The sequence below is a fragment of the Harmonia axyridis genome, chromosome 5 (assembly GCF_914767665.1).
Source record: "Harmonia axyridis chromosome 5, icHarAxyr1.1, whole genome shotgun sequence".
Classification (NCBI taxonomy): domain Eukaryota; kingdom Metazoa; phylum Arthropoda; class Insecta; order Coleoptera; family Coccinellidae; genus Harmonia; species Harmonia axyridis.
The window spans coordinates 21,630,988-21,648,411 of NC_059505.1; the positions used below are offsets into that span (position 1 = coordinate 21,630,988).

Genomic DNA, 17,424 nt, shown 5'->3' on the forward strand with positions numbered 1-17,424 from the left:
AAAAAATTAAATTTAATTTTTTCAAATACTCCTAATACTTTTCATCGATAAACACGAATAAAGAACATAAAATGATAGAAACTGGTACTCGTTAATATTGAAATTCTATGCGGCGCACGTGTACTTCTATATTTTACCTGAGCCCTTAGTTCTTAGCAAAGATTAGGGTTCTTAGTTAACAGTTGGCCTGCTAGTGTTAGTTCTTAGTTCTTAGGAAACGTGCATAAACGCCCTCTTTGATTTGTTAGCGTTCAATTCTTAGGTCTTAGTTCTTAGGTTTAGTCTTAGTTCTTAGGACTGGTGCATAAATCCACCATACGTTTTGAAAGATCACTTGTCGAGAATACGGTCCCTGGACAGTTCGGCAAAGTAATCTGATTAATTAGATGCCGATCTTTTCCGTCGGACGTTTTCGACCTAGCAAAGCGGTTTTATCCACAGAGTTCACCTTTGTCTATTGATTATTGGATTTTATCTACTCCTATTGAACTCATTATTCAACTACTTTTGAGTAATTAATAGTATCTATTAACAAACAACGTGATTTATAATAACTTACTATAATAAATCGTAAAAGATAGTTCTGTGATTCTTTACTTCTGTGCTTCTATTCCGTTGACTGAAAGGGAACATTTCATTATCGTTATTGAGGGGAGGAATGTCACTTTGATAATTTTGACGTTTATAGGTAACTTTTGGAGTATGTCAATAATGTTCTTTCTCTTTTCTTGTATTTCAGTATTTATTATTATAGTCGTAGATAAAGTATAGTATTCAACTTGCGGTAATGCTCATAACTCACTGGATAAATTACAACTTCATCTGCGTGAGTTATGACCTCGCATTGTGCTTGTGCAGTTTATTCATTCATGCTAGGGATATGTAGAAAAAGGCCAAGCTTTCAAAAAAGCTGGCCATATTTACAACATACAAAGCGGACTGGTTTCATTACTTCTAAATTAATGAGTCAGACTTCAGTAAATTTTCCACCTTATGATATCGAAATTATTCAAGTAAGTTGGATGAAGCAGGAGAAATTTACTCCTTCAAGGGTACTGACTGGGACATCAGCATGTCCCAGAAGTATTTCATAAATGCCCCGTTCGGCGTTCTGCAATAAATATACCCTGGATGGAATGAATTGGGAATATAAAGCCACAGATCAGTGTATTCAAGGTACCATATCTATATTTCTGTCAGATAATAGTTTATCATCATTCAAAAGTTTCAGAGAATGAAATATCATTTTCAGGAAAAGGACTTGCAGTCAGACCCAAGGCTTGTTGCTTTTCTGGATGGAATTATTTTCAAGAATGGGGAGTCAGTGAAATTATTGGAAATCAAATGTCCATTCATTGGTAAGTTTCTAGTGAGTATAGACATTATTTTAATAATTTTTTATAATTTCAGGTCAAACTATTTCTGCTGTAAATACTGAGCAACATTGCCAATATTTGAGAAGAGAAAAAGAAGAGCTAATTTGAAGGAATAAATAAACATTATGCTAGAGTCCGATTAAGTATGGCAATTATGAATTTAAAAAATTACGACTCTGTAGTGTTCTCATCTGGTGATAAGACATTCAAAACTGTTAGTATGCCATTTGATGAAGAATCAGTATATTTATTTAAGAATCATTTTTGTACATATTATGTATTTCTCAATATTATTCTATGATTTACCTACATACATATTTATGTTTTTGGTTAACCGTTGTCCTTACCACGTGTAATCTTGAGTTTTATTGGAAAAATTAAATATTAGTAATTAATACTAGTGGAAATCCTTGTTGATATTAATTTTCATATCTTACTTAATCTTTGTGATACAAAATTTAAGTGAGGTAGGCAACTACTAGGATTATTAACATCATTAACAGAGGTGTTATCTTTGAAGCCGATAGAACTTTTGTTTTTTGATGGATTGGAATTCAGGGGGGTCTGAGGACCCCCCTGTATCGCCTATGTCCCTCCCGAGATCGCCTATGTCCCCTAGAACCATAGGTTTACTAACCCAAACCTCTCAAAAAATATTAAATAACTTATATTCAATTGGTGAAGAATCAGATGGTGAGAATTTCTCTGTTGCTGAATTGTCTCTCCTATCAAGAGAGGTAAATAAGCTTGTAGACACCTTCCACGATGATTCAGAAATCATTGAGGAAGCAAATTCCTTGTCGCAATCAATTTCTCAAATTATGACACAAAAAGCTAACCGCTCAAAACCAAATAAAACTAAGCTCCAATTCAAATATAACCACACAGATCTGGGCCCTTTTATGGTAATAATAGAATCGAAATCTACAAGAAATATCGGGAACATCCACCCCATGAACTTGGCTAAAAAGCTAAATACTTTGAACTACAAAGGAATCAAAAATATCTCTAAAAGAGGCAAAAATATAATTTCATTAGAATTTGATTTTCCTGATAGAGCTAACAATTCTTTAAAAGAAAATCCATTTGTGAATGATCCCGATATTGATGTATTTATTCCATCTAGAATGGTCACAAGGGGTCATAAAATATGTTGGGTCGGAAATAACAAAAGAGGGTATAATCAACCATGCAGAAAGTAAAGTTAAAATATTAGATGCTCGACAACTGAATAGAAGAATAACTACAGAAGGTGTAGTTTCTTACGTCCCATCGAATACTTGGATACTAACATTTCAGGGAAAAAACCTCCCAGATAGAATTGTCTTGTGGGGCTGTATGAGACATGTGACCCTATATGTGGGTCCTGTCATACAGTGTTACAACTGCTTGAGGTATGGCCATACCAAGGTTAACTGCAGTAACCCCGTTGACTCCAAACGCTGTAGAAATTGTGCGAGTAATCACAATGAGGGTGAGTGCCCTGATCCTAACAACCCGAAATGTGTCTTCTGTTCTGGAAAACATGCATCAACGGATCGTAATTGTCCTGAGTTCCTACGTCAGAAGAAAATCAATAATTTAATAGCTGTAGAAAATATATCATACTTTGAGGCTGTTAAACTCATCCCCAAAACTTATAATGTAAACCTGTCGACTCTGGACAATTATTCCCCTTCCCAACAACTACGCTCACAATTGTTTCCTCAGCTCCCCTCTAGGGCTACCAATACAATAGAGGATTCAACAATTGTCTCTGTGCACAATAGAAGAACTCTACTTAACTCTCGATCAACTTCAGCTCCTTCCTATTCAGCAGTCTTAGGTAAGAAAAGAAGGAAAAACCCACAGTCCCCAGGTTATGATCATGACCTCCATGGTTCCCAACTTTTAAACATCTCCCTTCCTTTATCGCCCATCGTAGGCAACAAACAATCTACCCAATCTGCTTATGACTTTTCGTCAGATAAAACCCCATTAGATTCAGATCCTTCTATCTCAGATAATGAGATCTTAAGTCTAATTTCAAAGCGTCTTATGGATAATAAAAGTTCAGAGTTATTGAACAATAGTATTGAAATTGAATTATTGAAAAACATTATACCCCAGTCCCCTGAAACTAATAACATCCCTTCCACTCCTTCAACTCCCCAGTGAACACTACCATAATCTTCTATAATTTTTCTCCTCTTACATTATTTTGAGTTGATGTAATTTTCAAAGTACACACTCTTGTGCTGGACATCATACAGTGGAATATCAGGTCGGTTCTATCTAATATTGACAATCTAAAATCACTAATTGAGGAGTACTCACCAAGTGTTGTTTTATTGTCGGAAACCTGGCTTAATGAATTTTGGAATTTCAAAGTTCCAGGATTTCATATTTATAGGCAGGATAGAGTCTTTCGAGCTGGAGGTATTGCCTCACTGATAAAGACAAATATTTGCTTTACGGTCCTCAACCTGGATTCTATTGAAGCTCCTGATATGGTTCAATTCCATGGAAGCAATTTAACTCCTATGAACCTTACCATAATTAATATTTATTGCCCTCCACATGTTACCTTGCCAACATCATTCTGGAACATGTTACTTAGCAAAATCTCGCAACCATTCCTTATCTGTGGGGATTTAAACGCTTAAAATCCTAGTTGGGGTTCAGGTATGCTAAACCTAAACGGTAAAATTGTGGCAGAATTCCTTCTATCCAACGATATATGTCTTTTAAACGATGGCTCCCCAACCAGGGTCACTGCTCCTGGCAAAAACTCGAGTGCTCCTGATCTAGCTTTAAGTTCTAGCGACCTCAGGATTAATTCCAAATGGAGGGTGATTTCTGACCCTGGAAATAGTGATCATCTCCCGATATTAATATCGCTAAATCCCTTTCAACATTCCTTACCCACCTACCGTATTCGGTTCTCTACACGGGAATACAACCTCTCTCAGGCTGACTGGTGTAAATATCAGGAAACCATTGCCAATGGGATCCAATCCCGAACACCCAATACCCTTAAAGAGTTTTGCGATCTCATCAAAGAGGCTGCCGATTCATCCATTCCAAAGAAAAAACCTCCCAAGCCAACTACTTATAGGAAGTCTTGGTGGACTGTTGAGCTTTCTGGGGCTGTTAAAAAAAGGTCTGAAGCGTTCAAAATGTACCTGCGAAATCCTACTACCGAACAATACCTTCATGCTAAGAATATCCAAGCAGCAGTTAAAAATAAAATTCGGAATGCTAAGCGTGAATCCTTCAGGGCTTTTTGTGAGAATTTATCTACTCGCAACGGTGCGAAGTTGTGGTCAGATATAGCGAAATTCCAACATGGTTGCAAACCTCCAGCAACACGGGTCTCTTCGACTACCTGCGGTCAAAAAATAATTGATCGATTGTGCCCCCCTCAGAATACATTGAATATTCAAACGAATATACCGGAAGTATACCGTCCTTTGCCTTTCCCGCCTATCACCCTGGATGAATTAATTCTGTGCATTAATTCTAAAAAGGAATCTTGCCCAGGTAAGGATGGTATTTCTTATGGAATGTTGAAAAGTTTTCCAATTCAAGCCAAGGAGTTAATGACCCAGATCTTCAATAATTTGTTTGAGAACCCATATATCCCATTGTCTCTGAAGGACACGGTTGTTGTGCCCATCTGTAAGCCAAATAAATCTCCAGATGATCCTCTCAGCTTTAACATCTTGCATCTTAAAAATATTAGAATCTCTACTGGCCACCAGATTAGAGAGGATTTATCAGCAATCAACTGACAATCGAGAACTTCAGTTTGGTTTCCGTAAGGGGAAGTCAGTGAATGACGCTTTGGCATATTTGGTTGCTTCACTGTATTCAGCATTCTCAAGGAATGAGGTAGTTATTATCGTGTTCTTGGACATCAAGCAAGCTTATGACTCTGTGCGCTTTGAACTTCTCGAGAACACTCTCAGGTCCATGAAAGTCCCTTTGCCTATTATACAGCTGTTGAGATCTCTGACGGTACATACAAATATTTTCCTCGTTGACCCATCCTCAGGAGAACTTATTGGGCCCAAACAGTCGAATATAGGCTTATTGCAGGGTTCTCCAAAGAATCCTACACTGTTTAATTGTTTTGTTGGTGACTTACAGAATTGCATAGGTATCCCTGGTGTTACTGTGTTGAAGTACGCAGATGACAGCACGATTATCTCAACTGGAGCTTCCTTCAAAGAAGCATTTGAAAAGATGACCAAAGCATTGAAGTGTGTTGAAAGATGGGCAAACTCTAAATCACTCCAATTGTCGCCTGAAAAATCCTCAGCACTCTGCTGTAATAGAACAAACCCCATTTCAAATATTCCATCACTGAATCAAAGGATTCTCCCGATAACTCATTGCCTTTTACTACTCGTTGCTCTAAAGATTTCCCTGACCATATAATGGTGTTCACGGATGCTTCCAAAATTCCTACTCTCACAGGCATAGGTATATATAGCCCTGTGGGTATCTCCATGTCTCAGAAAATACCTGACCATTTTTCTATATGTTCTGCAGAATTAATCGCCATTTTGGAAGCAACAAGAGAAATTAAACGTAAAAACCTGAAAAGATGTCTGATTATCTCAGATTCAATGAGTGCCCTTGAAAAAATATCAAAATGGAGGAATTCAGCTAAAAACGACCATATCACTCTCGCAATTAGAGCAAACCTGTTATATCTGAGTGACCATGGTTTCTCTATAAAACTTATATGGATCCCAAGTCACACTAATATACAAGGTAATGACATGGCTGATAATCTTGCAAAACAAGGTTCTGAGGAATCAGTTATCAAGAGGGCAGATATTAGTGACTTTTGGCCTAGATACAGGAGAATTGTTTGGGAAAGATGGAGAGAGGAGTGGAAGGTCAGTATCGGGAATCGTACCTTTTCAAAATATGTCCACATTGGTTCCTTTGGAGTCAAACCGTGGTTTAAGGGGATCGATCTTTCAAGGGGTAACATTGTGACAATGAACAGGTTAAGATCTGAGCATTGTTGCACTCCGTTTCATTTGATGAGGATTCATGTTGTTGATTCAGATCTGTGTGGTTGCGGAGAGAGGGGTGACATCCCTCACATATTCTTTAATTGTCGAGATAATATGATGAATTGCTCAAGGCTCTATGATGATCTCATAAATACTAGAAGAATAACGAACTTCCCTCTTAACATATATGACTTGATATTTTCCAATGATATTACAGTGTACATTTTGTTGTATAATTTTTTGTTGGCTTCAAAGATTAAGCTGTAAACTCCTCACAAAGTGTGTGTGCTTTTTTTTTTTTTTTTTTATCTCTGTGCCTCTTAACTCTTTTTTTCCTTGCCTTTTAGTGTAACGTTTCAGTAATAGGGTAAATCCCAGTACATTTACCTCCTCCGAGAGTTTAACGGTTAGTCAGACAGTATAAAATACCGTACGCAGACAGTGATTTGGAGACAGAAATACAGCCCATTCCTTAGATAGAAGATTGAGGAGAAGAAGAAAATCCTGAATCCATGTTATCTGAAGTCTGACAGTCCAAACAGAGTCCGGCAACCTAAGTTACTTTTGATGTGAGAAGAGAACCGAGAAGGTTATTTGTTCGATGTGCGAATGGCTGAGTCCTAGCACATAGTAAAGGATATAAGAAGAAGAAGAATTTGTTTTTTTACAATGACTATTATTACCTATTATTCATTTATAGTTTAAGATTTTTTGATTGACAAGCCATGTAAACTTTTGATGGCAAATATTTGTATGTTTTTATGAATTTCTTGTGTGCAAATAATAGTATATTCTAAAACAAGTTGCAGAATGGGCTCCTATTCCAACACGAATGCGAAATTCGAAAACGAGCGATGAAGGAGCGAGTTTTGGAACGCATGAGTGTTGGAATTGCCTTCTGCAACGAGTATTAGACGATATTTTCTCTATTTCAGTCAAGTTTTGCCAAAAATTGTCAAAATCAATGGAAAATTCAGATTATATATCCTAGTGACTTTTGTATCTTGGCAGTTGGTGTGACTGTTACGAAAATTGACAGATTACGGTATTTAAATATGAATCGTATGTTTCGAATTTAGACATAATTTACAATTACCCATATGTCTGACGGAATCGATTAAACACTACCAGAATTAAGAGAATTCGCGAATAATGTAGCAAATCATTTCACTATATCCCCAAATTTAAGATGTCTAAAAACATGGTGAATGCACTCGTCAATTTTTGAATGGAATGACATTCAACCAAATTGAAAATATTAGTTTTATTTCGTGGCGGCGCCGCAATGTCATACCTTTCATTTCGATCTTTTTTCCTTTGATTTTGACTGGATACATCAATCATAACCCGATCCTAGCCAATCAGAAGCTTAAACTAATATTCTCAAAATAGGCAAAACGAAAGCTAATCAGTCCATACACCAGGTTTTTAGACATCTTACCCAAATTATATTATATTGAATATTATTGACGGTTGTTGAAATTTGATAGGATTGGAAGTCAGCATAGACAACCACAAAACAAAAAATATATCTGAAAACGATGCTGTAATGGGTTCATTACAGCACTGTTTTTAGAACTGTAATGAACTCATTACGATACTGAAATAGAGAAATTATTATTATTATCAAATACTGCATTGATTTTACATATCATTTATTTATCCTATGGCAGTGAGTTATCCCATCACACATTCTTGGCACCATGGTCCATGAAATTACTGATGGAAATAAAAAGATATCATCTTTCAAATCACTTGGATCAGTTTGACACGAGAATTCTTTTTTTCCTTCTCAAACTTCCATTGAAACATTTTTACTCCATATAACGAATGGAGATTGAAGAAGTGATTCCTCCTTGGGAATATACTTTCTACTAGATCAGGCTATTTTCCTTTTATATCTTTTCATTCTCATAGTAGAATTATCCATTTTTTTATACTTCTGAAATAAGTAGAATGAGGTATTGAGATGGCGCTTGAATCGGTTTAGACGGTGTTAGTTTGGGCTCCTCGAAATTCATTAAATTAAATTTATCCCTTGTCAAATATTTAAAGACTGTATTACAGAAATATTAAAAAACTACCTGTTCATTATTTAAAATTAATTTGGAATTAGTACATTCACCTGAACATGGGTAAACCGACGGTGAGTGTGAAAGAAGTAAGTGAACGAGTTGACAGACTATCGGAGGAATTCAAGAAAGGATTCGAAGACTTTAAGGTACAATTTATTAAATCCCAATCTACATTTATCCCGACTGATGGTCCTAATATTTTGGAATTGTTCGAAAAGTTCGAGACTAAAATGAATGATGCAATATCTGAGATAAAAAGTGAACTGAATCAGATGAAGGATGACATGGTACTTACAAAAAATAAACTGAAGGCTTTAGAAATCAAAGGAAATTCAAATATTCTACTCGTTCTTGGCATTCCTGAAACAAAATCTAATATTATCGTCGATGTTTGTGAAATTTTTAAGAATCAGATTGGCATTGATATTTATAAGTACGATATAAATAGCTGTCAACGTATGGGAAGAAAAAAGGTAAACTCTGATAAGAAGAAGCCGCGACCAGTGGCTGTTGATTTCTGTCGTCGTTGGACTCGTGATGCGTTGTTTGTAAACAAACGAAAACTGAAAGGTTCGAAAATACTTATTACAGAACTGCTATCTATTGAGAATTTTTTGCTGTTGAAGGAAAAATCTGTGTGGACTCATAATGGCTTGATTTATTGTGATATTGATGGTAAAAGGGTGCACATAAGTGATAGAGAGAGTTTGAAGGACTTTGAAGATTGTGAGCGATAAGGGATTGATCGATGTGACTCCAGGTTGTTCATTCATTGGATTTTGTTTTTATTTCTTTCTTTTTATTTTTTCTCATTGAAAGTAGTATAATGAAATTCTTTTCGAGTATTTATGTATGAAAACAATTTTGAAAATGTATAATTTTGGAGCCCTACTTGCATTTCTTATTTAATTTTTACTTGTGCAGTTTGGGGGATCGGTTAGTACCTGGTGGGTACCTCTGGTGCATTATCGTTTTGTTTTTACTTTTTTTTTTCTTTATTCATTTCATATTTCAATTTCATTCAGAGATATTAGACTGACATTTGTATAGTCATGAAGCGCTGGCTCCTCCTTTCTTTCACCGCAGTAATTCTTAACTGTTAAATAATAAATTGATCAAAGATATTAAATAATACATAATAGTTCTATTTTGCTCCTTTTTTTCATTTATAATGAAAATATATCATTTGAACGCAAGGTCAATGCTGAATAATTTTTTAGGGAATCTATCGATTCCCTCGAAAATATTCCGTCCGAGAACGAAAATCTTAAAACAGAAGAACTTGGTGTAAAAACTTGGAATGATAAAAGCCACACCCCTTAGGCTAGGAACATAGTGAAGCGACCAAGAGGTGCGAAGAGGATAGCAGAGAGGATAGCGGTTTTCGAGAGTAGCGGCGATGACGAGGTGTCATCTCATAGTGAGGCGAACAAGAAATCAAGGCGATAGTCGAGTTTGATCATTATAGAGGAGGCGCGTTTCAGAAAAATGGATTTATACTGTTAGAAAATTCGTTATTGAAACTCTGGTATGTAATGAAAAATGATGAAAATAGAAGAACTTATAGTGTTCACGAAATTAATAAATCTAGGAAAGTACATGGTGAATTTCATCACTTTTATAAAGAATTACATGATCATCCAGAGAAATTTCTTTCATATTTCCGTATGAATATTGCAACGACTACATTCTGGAAAAAATTGAATCTTAATTAATGAAAAACTGGACTAATTTCATTCGCTACCCTATCATTCCCACGGATTAATTACTTGTTTGTTTCATTTCATCCGCTACAGCATCCTATAACTTGTCCAAAATATATCAATTATGATGTTGAGCATCTCTCTGATTCCACAAATTTCTTTTCACAAATATCGAACTTATAAATGCCTCCTTTTCCAAGTTTATTTATTAATTGCGCAGCTGCGCGGCGATGAAAGAAAACAAACTTCCCCGATCTCGCCTCTATCCTCGCTTAACCGCCTGGCGCAACCGCATTCGGGATCGCTGCACTATGTGCTACCCTATTAGAATATATTCGTTTGAATTCGCCTCTATCCTCTCTTCTTCGCACCTCTTGGTCGCTTCACTATGTTCCTAGCCTTAGGGATCCGTAGAAAGGCGTTGCGAACGGTCGAATAGAAAACAGCCTGAATGCCCTTAAAACTCGGCATTTCAGGGAGAATAATTCAATAGAGTTCAGACCATTCTACAAGAAACTACGACTTCCACATATGTTCCACACTTGCACCGACAACAAGAAGATTGAAGAATTTCCAGCGACCCTAAGAATCTAGACAAATACTCATCTTCTTCAAACTCTTTTAGTGGGTTGAAATAAATCGAATACGTATTGTTTATCCCGTTCTTTTATTTCCCTAAATTCCTTGGCATTGAACTACTTGAAAGTCACCGTATAAGGACAACAGCCCACAATTTCAATGACATTTCTACATTAATTCTAGATAACGATTTTGATGTTGCAATCCTAACGGAAACATGGCTTTCTTCGTGTATCAGTAATGATATAGTCCAAATTGATGGATATGATTTTTTGAGAAGTGATAGAGATGGTAGAGGAGGTGGAGTTGCTGCGTACATTAAGCAAGGTATTAGATATGAAGAATTCGAAATTCAACAACATATAGGTAATTGTGACAGTGACAGTTGTTGCTTTTTTCGGCCACCTCATCTTAGTTTGAATAAGTTTATCGAAGATGTGGAAAAATATTTTGTCAGTTGTGTGTCCTACCACTGATGAAGTTTTATGTCTGGGTGATTTGAATTTCGATTTTATGAGATCTATTGGTCCTCTACCAACTTGTTTCGAATCTTATGGATTGAAACAGCTTTTGAATGAACCCACAAGAATAACTGAAACATCTTCAAAATTGCTGGACCCTATTTTTTTCATTGATGAAAATCTTGTGATTGAGGTGGGTACGCTCGATACGTCGCACATTTCAGACCATAGATTAGTTTTTATAAGTTTAAATCTTAAAAAGAAAAAAATGACGCCTAAGATTTTAACCTATCGTAATTTCCGTAACTTTAATATCCAAAATTTTCAATGCGACCTTGAGAGGCTACCCTGGTTTCATTTAATATCTGAGGAGAATATCGATGAGAGGGTTAAACTTTTGAATTCTTTTATACTCGAAACTTTCGATAAACATGCACCCTATATCACCAGAAGGGTAACAAAACCAGCAGCACCCTGGTTAACAGACAACCTCAAGTATATTATGAGGCAGAGAGACCTCGCTTTACAGAAATTCAAAAAAACTCGATCTCCTGAGGACTGGAACATTTATAAACAACTTAGAAATCTGACGGTCACAGCCATACGTACTGAAAAAAAATCTATCTTAATTCTGTAGCTGAAAGACGTAATTCTAAGAAAGCTTGGAAGGCCTTGCGCATCTAAGCCCCGGTGCACACATACGACTTTTGCAGTCACGACACCGTTGCTGTGTCGTACTTGCGACCTGTGGTACAAAGAATCAAATGGGAGCGTGCACACTACCCGCCGTGCAGTTCCGACGTCGTAACTGCCAGCCTACGGTCGTTTTTTGGTAGCATGTCCCTCTAGGCCGCAACTGTGCCGCAGTCGTACATGCGATCTCTCAGTACTCTTCTCTATATTGGCCTGTGCACACATACGACTTTTGTCGTGAGTTCGCACAATGGCAGAGAGGGAATTGGATATCGATTTCTTCATTGAAGAAACTAAAATGAGATGATGTCATCAGAAAAATTTATTGGGTAGTAGTATGTTGTTCTCATCAATTCTTCGAACAACAGGATTTTCAACAATTCATCTCTATTTCTCATGATTGGTGAGTCCGCTGGTAGCCTATATATTTTCTTCCGAACGATTTTATCATTGTCTATAGTTATTGCGAAAGTAATAAAGTGTCTTATTCAAAATCTTATAAAAATTTAAATTCAATTTTTGAAACAGCTAGAGATTTCAAGATCATATGAGTGACAGTTTCGTAGAAATCATGAAAAACTGAAAAAGTTTTAAATTTTTATGATCCAACAAATACAATGCGCACTAGTTTCCCATTCAGCATCGTGAATGTAATACTTTCTGGACTTATTTGATTATAATCAAATAAGTCCAGAAAGTATTACATTCACGATGCTGAATGGGAAACTAGTGCGCATTGAATTGATTCGGCTCCGCAACCACACCGGTGTAGTATGTAGTGCTGGGAATCATGGATGAATGATTTGAATATTCGAATAATCATTGAATAATTATTCGAATAATTGCATTTTGCATTATTCGAATAATCATGAATATTCACTGAATAGTTGAATAATCAATGACTACTTTTCTATTCATGAATAATCAGTGAATAGTCGAGTATTCACTGAATAGTTGAATAATCAATGACTACTTTTCTATTCATGAATAATCAGTGAATAGTTGAGTATTCACTGATTATTCAGTGAATAGTTTTCTATTCAGTGAGTAGTTGGATATTTATGAAGTTACGAATGAAAGTTTGAATGATCACTTGACTCACTATTCAGGAATGATTAAAATAAGGTTTTGTGATTCAATACCGACAAATCGTTTCATTAAAATTACTGGAAATTACATAATATTGAAATTGATAGACACAATTGAATTGAAATAATAAATAAACTCCTGTCAGTGTTCGGAATCCAAACAAACAAATTGTCATTCAAATTAGTTCGTTGTCGTTGAAGAAATTGGCTTATTTTGATAAATAAGATTATTTGAGGAACGATTTTACTATTAATTTATAGACAGAAGGAATGAGATAAATGCTGTAAGTTCGAACTTGAGGTTCAACTAGTAAACACGGCTTTTTACAAAATCTGGGGAATGATACAGGATTCAAACTTATTGGTATTAATGTCGTTCCTTCTGTCTATCAACTAATAGTGAAATCGTTCCTCAAATACTCTTATTTATGAAAATAAGCCAATTCCTTCAACGAGACCGTACTAATTTGAATGACAATTTATTTGTTTGGATTCCGAACACTGACAGGAGAACCAAAAATGGCGGTGTGTGTTGTCACACTAATAGAGCGTATATGGCGAGAGGCAAAACACCAAAACGATTATATCACGTCGCAAAAGGTATATTCACTCATCAAAACGCTCGGATTTTATTGGTTCATTAAAACATGAGTTTAATCACTGAATATTGACTGAATATTCTTTGAATAATCACTGAATATTCTTTGAATAATCACTGAATAATCATTGAATAATCACTGAATAATCATTGAATAATCACTGAATAATCATTGAATAATCACTGAATAATCATTGAATAATCACTGAATAATCATTGAATAATCACTGAATAATCAACGAATAGATGAATATTCATGACTACTCATGAATAATAAGCATGAATATTTGTTTGAATGAATTATTCGAATAATCGAATAAATTTATGGGCGAATATTCGAATAAAAAAAGGGGAAAAAGTCCCAGCCCTAATATGTAGTGAATAGTTGAATAGGTACGACACCGCAACGGGTGTCGTAACTGCAAAAGTCGGATGTGTGCACCGGGCCTAAATCTACATATTTGCCCTATTTTGAATCATCGGTTGTTATGCGCAAAGTTACAATATTTTAGTTTCCAGCCAGATTCGGTGGAACTGATGTATTCATACTTGACCGGTAGAACTCAATATACAGGGTGGCCACTTTTTCAATGGAATTGTATTGGTAACTTTTAAACCATAAGAGTTAGAAGGTCGGTCAAATGGAGAAAAAGTTGCAAGCATAGAAGCATTATCAAGCAGCTCAAAAAAATCGAGAATATCAGGCCCGGTTTTCGAGATATCATAAGAAAAGTAAATTATGTCATTTTGATTTTTCTTTTTTTCCCACTTCATTTCAAATATCATCAAAAAATGTTACAGGAATTTTTTATTCGACAGTAAACTATCCTCAATTTGACGTAATCAGATTTCGTATCCAACGTTTCGTACTCTCTGGGCCACCCTCAACCTCATTTTTTTCAATACGGACCTGCATATTTTATGACATTTTTCGAAATAACTTTTAACGCTGAATTCAACGATATATCATACAATGTCATTCAAAGTTGATTTTCAGGTGATTTTGACCCTTATCCAATTTTCTTAGGGTCGGATCTGTATTACCTTCATTTAGTTTAATTAACAACATACAATAAATTTCTATAAGAAAATCAACTTATCCATCTTGAACTAAATGGAACATATTGTTAGAGTTCACCCTGTGTAACTTCTTTTTAAACATGCCTACAATAAAACAAATTGATTAGTCCATCTAGCGGCAGCTAGATGAACTTGTTTATAGAGGACACTTGGTCCATCTAGCGGTGAATAGACGAACTCGCGTATGAAGAACGATGAATCCTTCTAGCGGCCTATACAAACAGTCATAGAGGACAACAAGTCCACCTGGTGGTAAAGGAACGGTTGATGACAGTTACGTGTGATTTCCATGTTTCATTCAATGACTGAAAGTGGTGGAGGTAACACACGTGTTTTTTGAAAAATCTTGTTAAAGAGAAAGTATAGTTAATAGTGTTGAATACGAAATATCTAGCTTGGTAGCAGAGCGAATAACTCTCAAGTTTGACAACAGTATTTTAGTCGATATCAGTGTGAAAATTGTTAAATAAATCCCATATAATAAAATGGAAAAAAATCTTGAAGCTCAAACTGAAGACCTTGATTGGGAAATTGCATCTCCACACCAGGATGAGGAAGTTGATATAGATTCGGCTACTTCAATAAAACAGCAAGTAAGTGATGCTCTACAAAAAACTCTTGGACCATTGATGAGTAAATTAAAATCCAGTGCTGATTCATCTTCCTCATGTGGCTCAAAAAGCTCATTGGCCTCCCAGTCACATATTGAAAAATCGATGCCTCCATTTCAAATTCCAGATATACCTGCAGAGGAAAAATTAACTAGATTAATTAATTAGACTTGAACTAGGACTTCGTTCATTGAATCTCCTAGATTTCCTAACAGAAGAATATGGAAGTTCAACTCATAATATGCCATTTGATAAAAGAGTTCTCCATGATGCTCAAGCAATGCAATATTTGAGATCAACAGTATCCAAGGGCATTGGAGATAGTTTGCTGAAATGCAAAACGGCCAATAGTGCTTATAAGCAGATACAAGGAATGTTTTCTGGCCAAAAACTTCAAGAATTTGTCGTTCTTGAGTTGCATTTTCGTGACTACTACTGTCCCATAAAATTTGTGACAGAATTTCAAAATAGTATCGAAGAATACAGAGTATTAGGAACAGTATTTGAAGAAGATTTATTGATTGCTAGATTCTTGGCAAAAATTGAGAATCGCTACGAATCTGGTAATCCATATTCAATCTATTATAATATGATGCGAAGCTTGCCCGAACACCTGAGAAACTTCAAATACGTAAAAAATCGATTTTTGGATGTTGACAATACCCACATCCGAAAGAGGAAAAATGAGAGTGAAGGAAGTAGAACGTGGAAGAGAAGTAAGCTCACAACCCAATTGAAGGAAATGAAGTACAATAATGAAGTTCAGAACAAAAGAAGAAACATCGACTTCAACAAAAGAGTAAATATGACTGATCTATATTCCAAGGAAGAAATAGAAAAATTGAGAAGAATGGATTTAGAATCGAAAAAAAAAACCAGTGCAAGAAGTGTGGAACCTATTTCCATATCCAAAATGAATGTCCCTATCCAGGGAAACTCTGTTATAGTTGCCATAGATTTGGACATGAAAAAAAGGAATGCAAAGAAAGTGAGTATGAGAAGGATTTAGTATGTATTAACAAACTCAGTGACACGAATCTAGAAACCCAAAATGAATCTATATCTTTTCTTGTTGATTCTGGTGCAACACATCATGCTATTAATAATAATAATATTTTGATTGATTACCACAAACTACAATCTAAGATTGCTTTGATTCATACACGTAATGGGTTGTATCGTTTACAAGCACAAGTACATACAAAAGATAAATTTACGCATTTAAAAGAAAAATCAATATATCCTTTATCAGAAAAAGCAAAATCAGTTAAATTAAATAATATAATTAGTAAAAATAAAAAGAAACCAAAGTTGAGTGCTCGAACAGTAGAATTGTTAGAATCGGAGGGGGAATTGTGGCATGAAAGGTGTGCTCACATTTCCTCTACATACTTAAATAAATTACGAAGTGTGTCCACAGGAATAAAGCAATGGAAAAATGTTCCACATGCTCCCTATCAAAATTAACCAGGAAAACGTTTAACAAAAATAGAGATGGGTCAACTAGACCATGTGAGATAATTCACACAGATTTAATTGGTCCAATCTCACCAGTCACCAGCTACATTCGTTAACAAGAATAGATATATTCTAACCTTTCTTGATGACTATACTCGCTTTTTACAAACGTTTTACAAGTACCTGAGTGCTTAGAGCAAGGTTTAAAAGCTTTAAAATCAATGTTCAATGTTTTCTGAAAAATATTCATTTAAACTTATGAGATGTGATAATGGAACAGAATTCACAGGCAACACGACTACGTTAATACTTGATAAGTACAATATCGAATTACAAACTGCAGAACCATATACTCATGAACATAATGGTACACTCAGCAAGCGGTTTATACTGACATGTGAGCTAAGCTCTTCGCCAGTGTGTTATCACTTAATATCATCATTGCATCCCTTGGCGTACCCGCCACGGAGCGAGCAGAAAGGAACTCACTGCAAGCAGTGGGTGTATGGATTGGAAAGGATAATTTTACTGAATGAGTTTAATTTAAATCAAATAATTTGACAACTTTGTGTCTAATCCTTCACAATAATATATCTGTATGATATATTCAGTTTATTTTTGTCTTGGAATATATTCCAATTCTTAAAATGACAAATTTAATAATCAACCAAAAGAAAAATTCAAAATGAC

The 17,424-nt window shown here is 35.4% G+C and overlaps 1 protein-coding gene and 1 long non-coding RNA gene across 2 annotated transcripts; both read left to right on the top strand.

The window, feature by feature from the left end:
• Positions 1-622: 622 nt before the first annotated feature.
• Positions 623-1,775, top strand: LOC123681093. Its single transcript, XR_006747620.1, has 3 exons — positions 623-1,176; positions 1,253-1,358; positions 1,411-1,775. It is a non-coding gene; the product is annotated as an uncharacterized LOC123681093 (long non-coding RNA).
• A 4,022-nt stretch (positions 1,776-5,797) lies between these two features.
• LOC123680875 (ribonuclease H1-like) lies at positions 5,798-6,759 on the top strand. The gene is made up of 3 exons (XM_045618992.1): positions 5,798-5,843; positions 5,913-6,265; positions 6,736-6,759. The coding sequence occupies exons 1-3, from the start codon at positions 5,798-5,800 to the stop codon at positions 6,757-6,759; spliced, it is 423 nt and encodes a 140-aa protein (XP_045474948.1).
• Positions 6,760-17,424: the final 10,665 nt, after the last annotated feature.

Bases quoted from the DNA above. Each gene is read 5' to 3' on its own strand.
- LOC123680875 (XM_045618992.1), top strand. From the start codon at position 5,798: ATGGTGTTCACGGATGCTTCCAAAATTCCTACTCTCACAGGCATAG. The intron at 5,844-5,912 runs GTATATATAGCC...TATGTTCTGCAG, and splicing joins TCCTACTCTCACAGGCATAG to AATTAATCGCCATTTTGGAA. The intron at 6,266-6,735 runs GTCAGTATCGGG...CTTGCCTTTTAG, and splicing joins GATGGAGAGAGGAGTGGAAG to TGTAACGTTTCAGTAATAGG.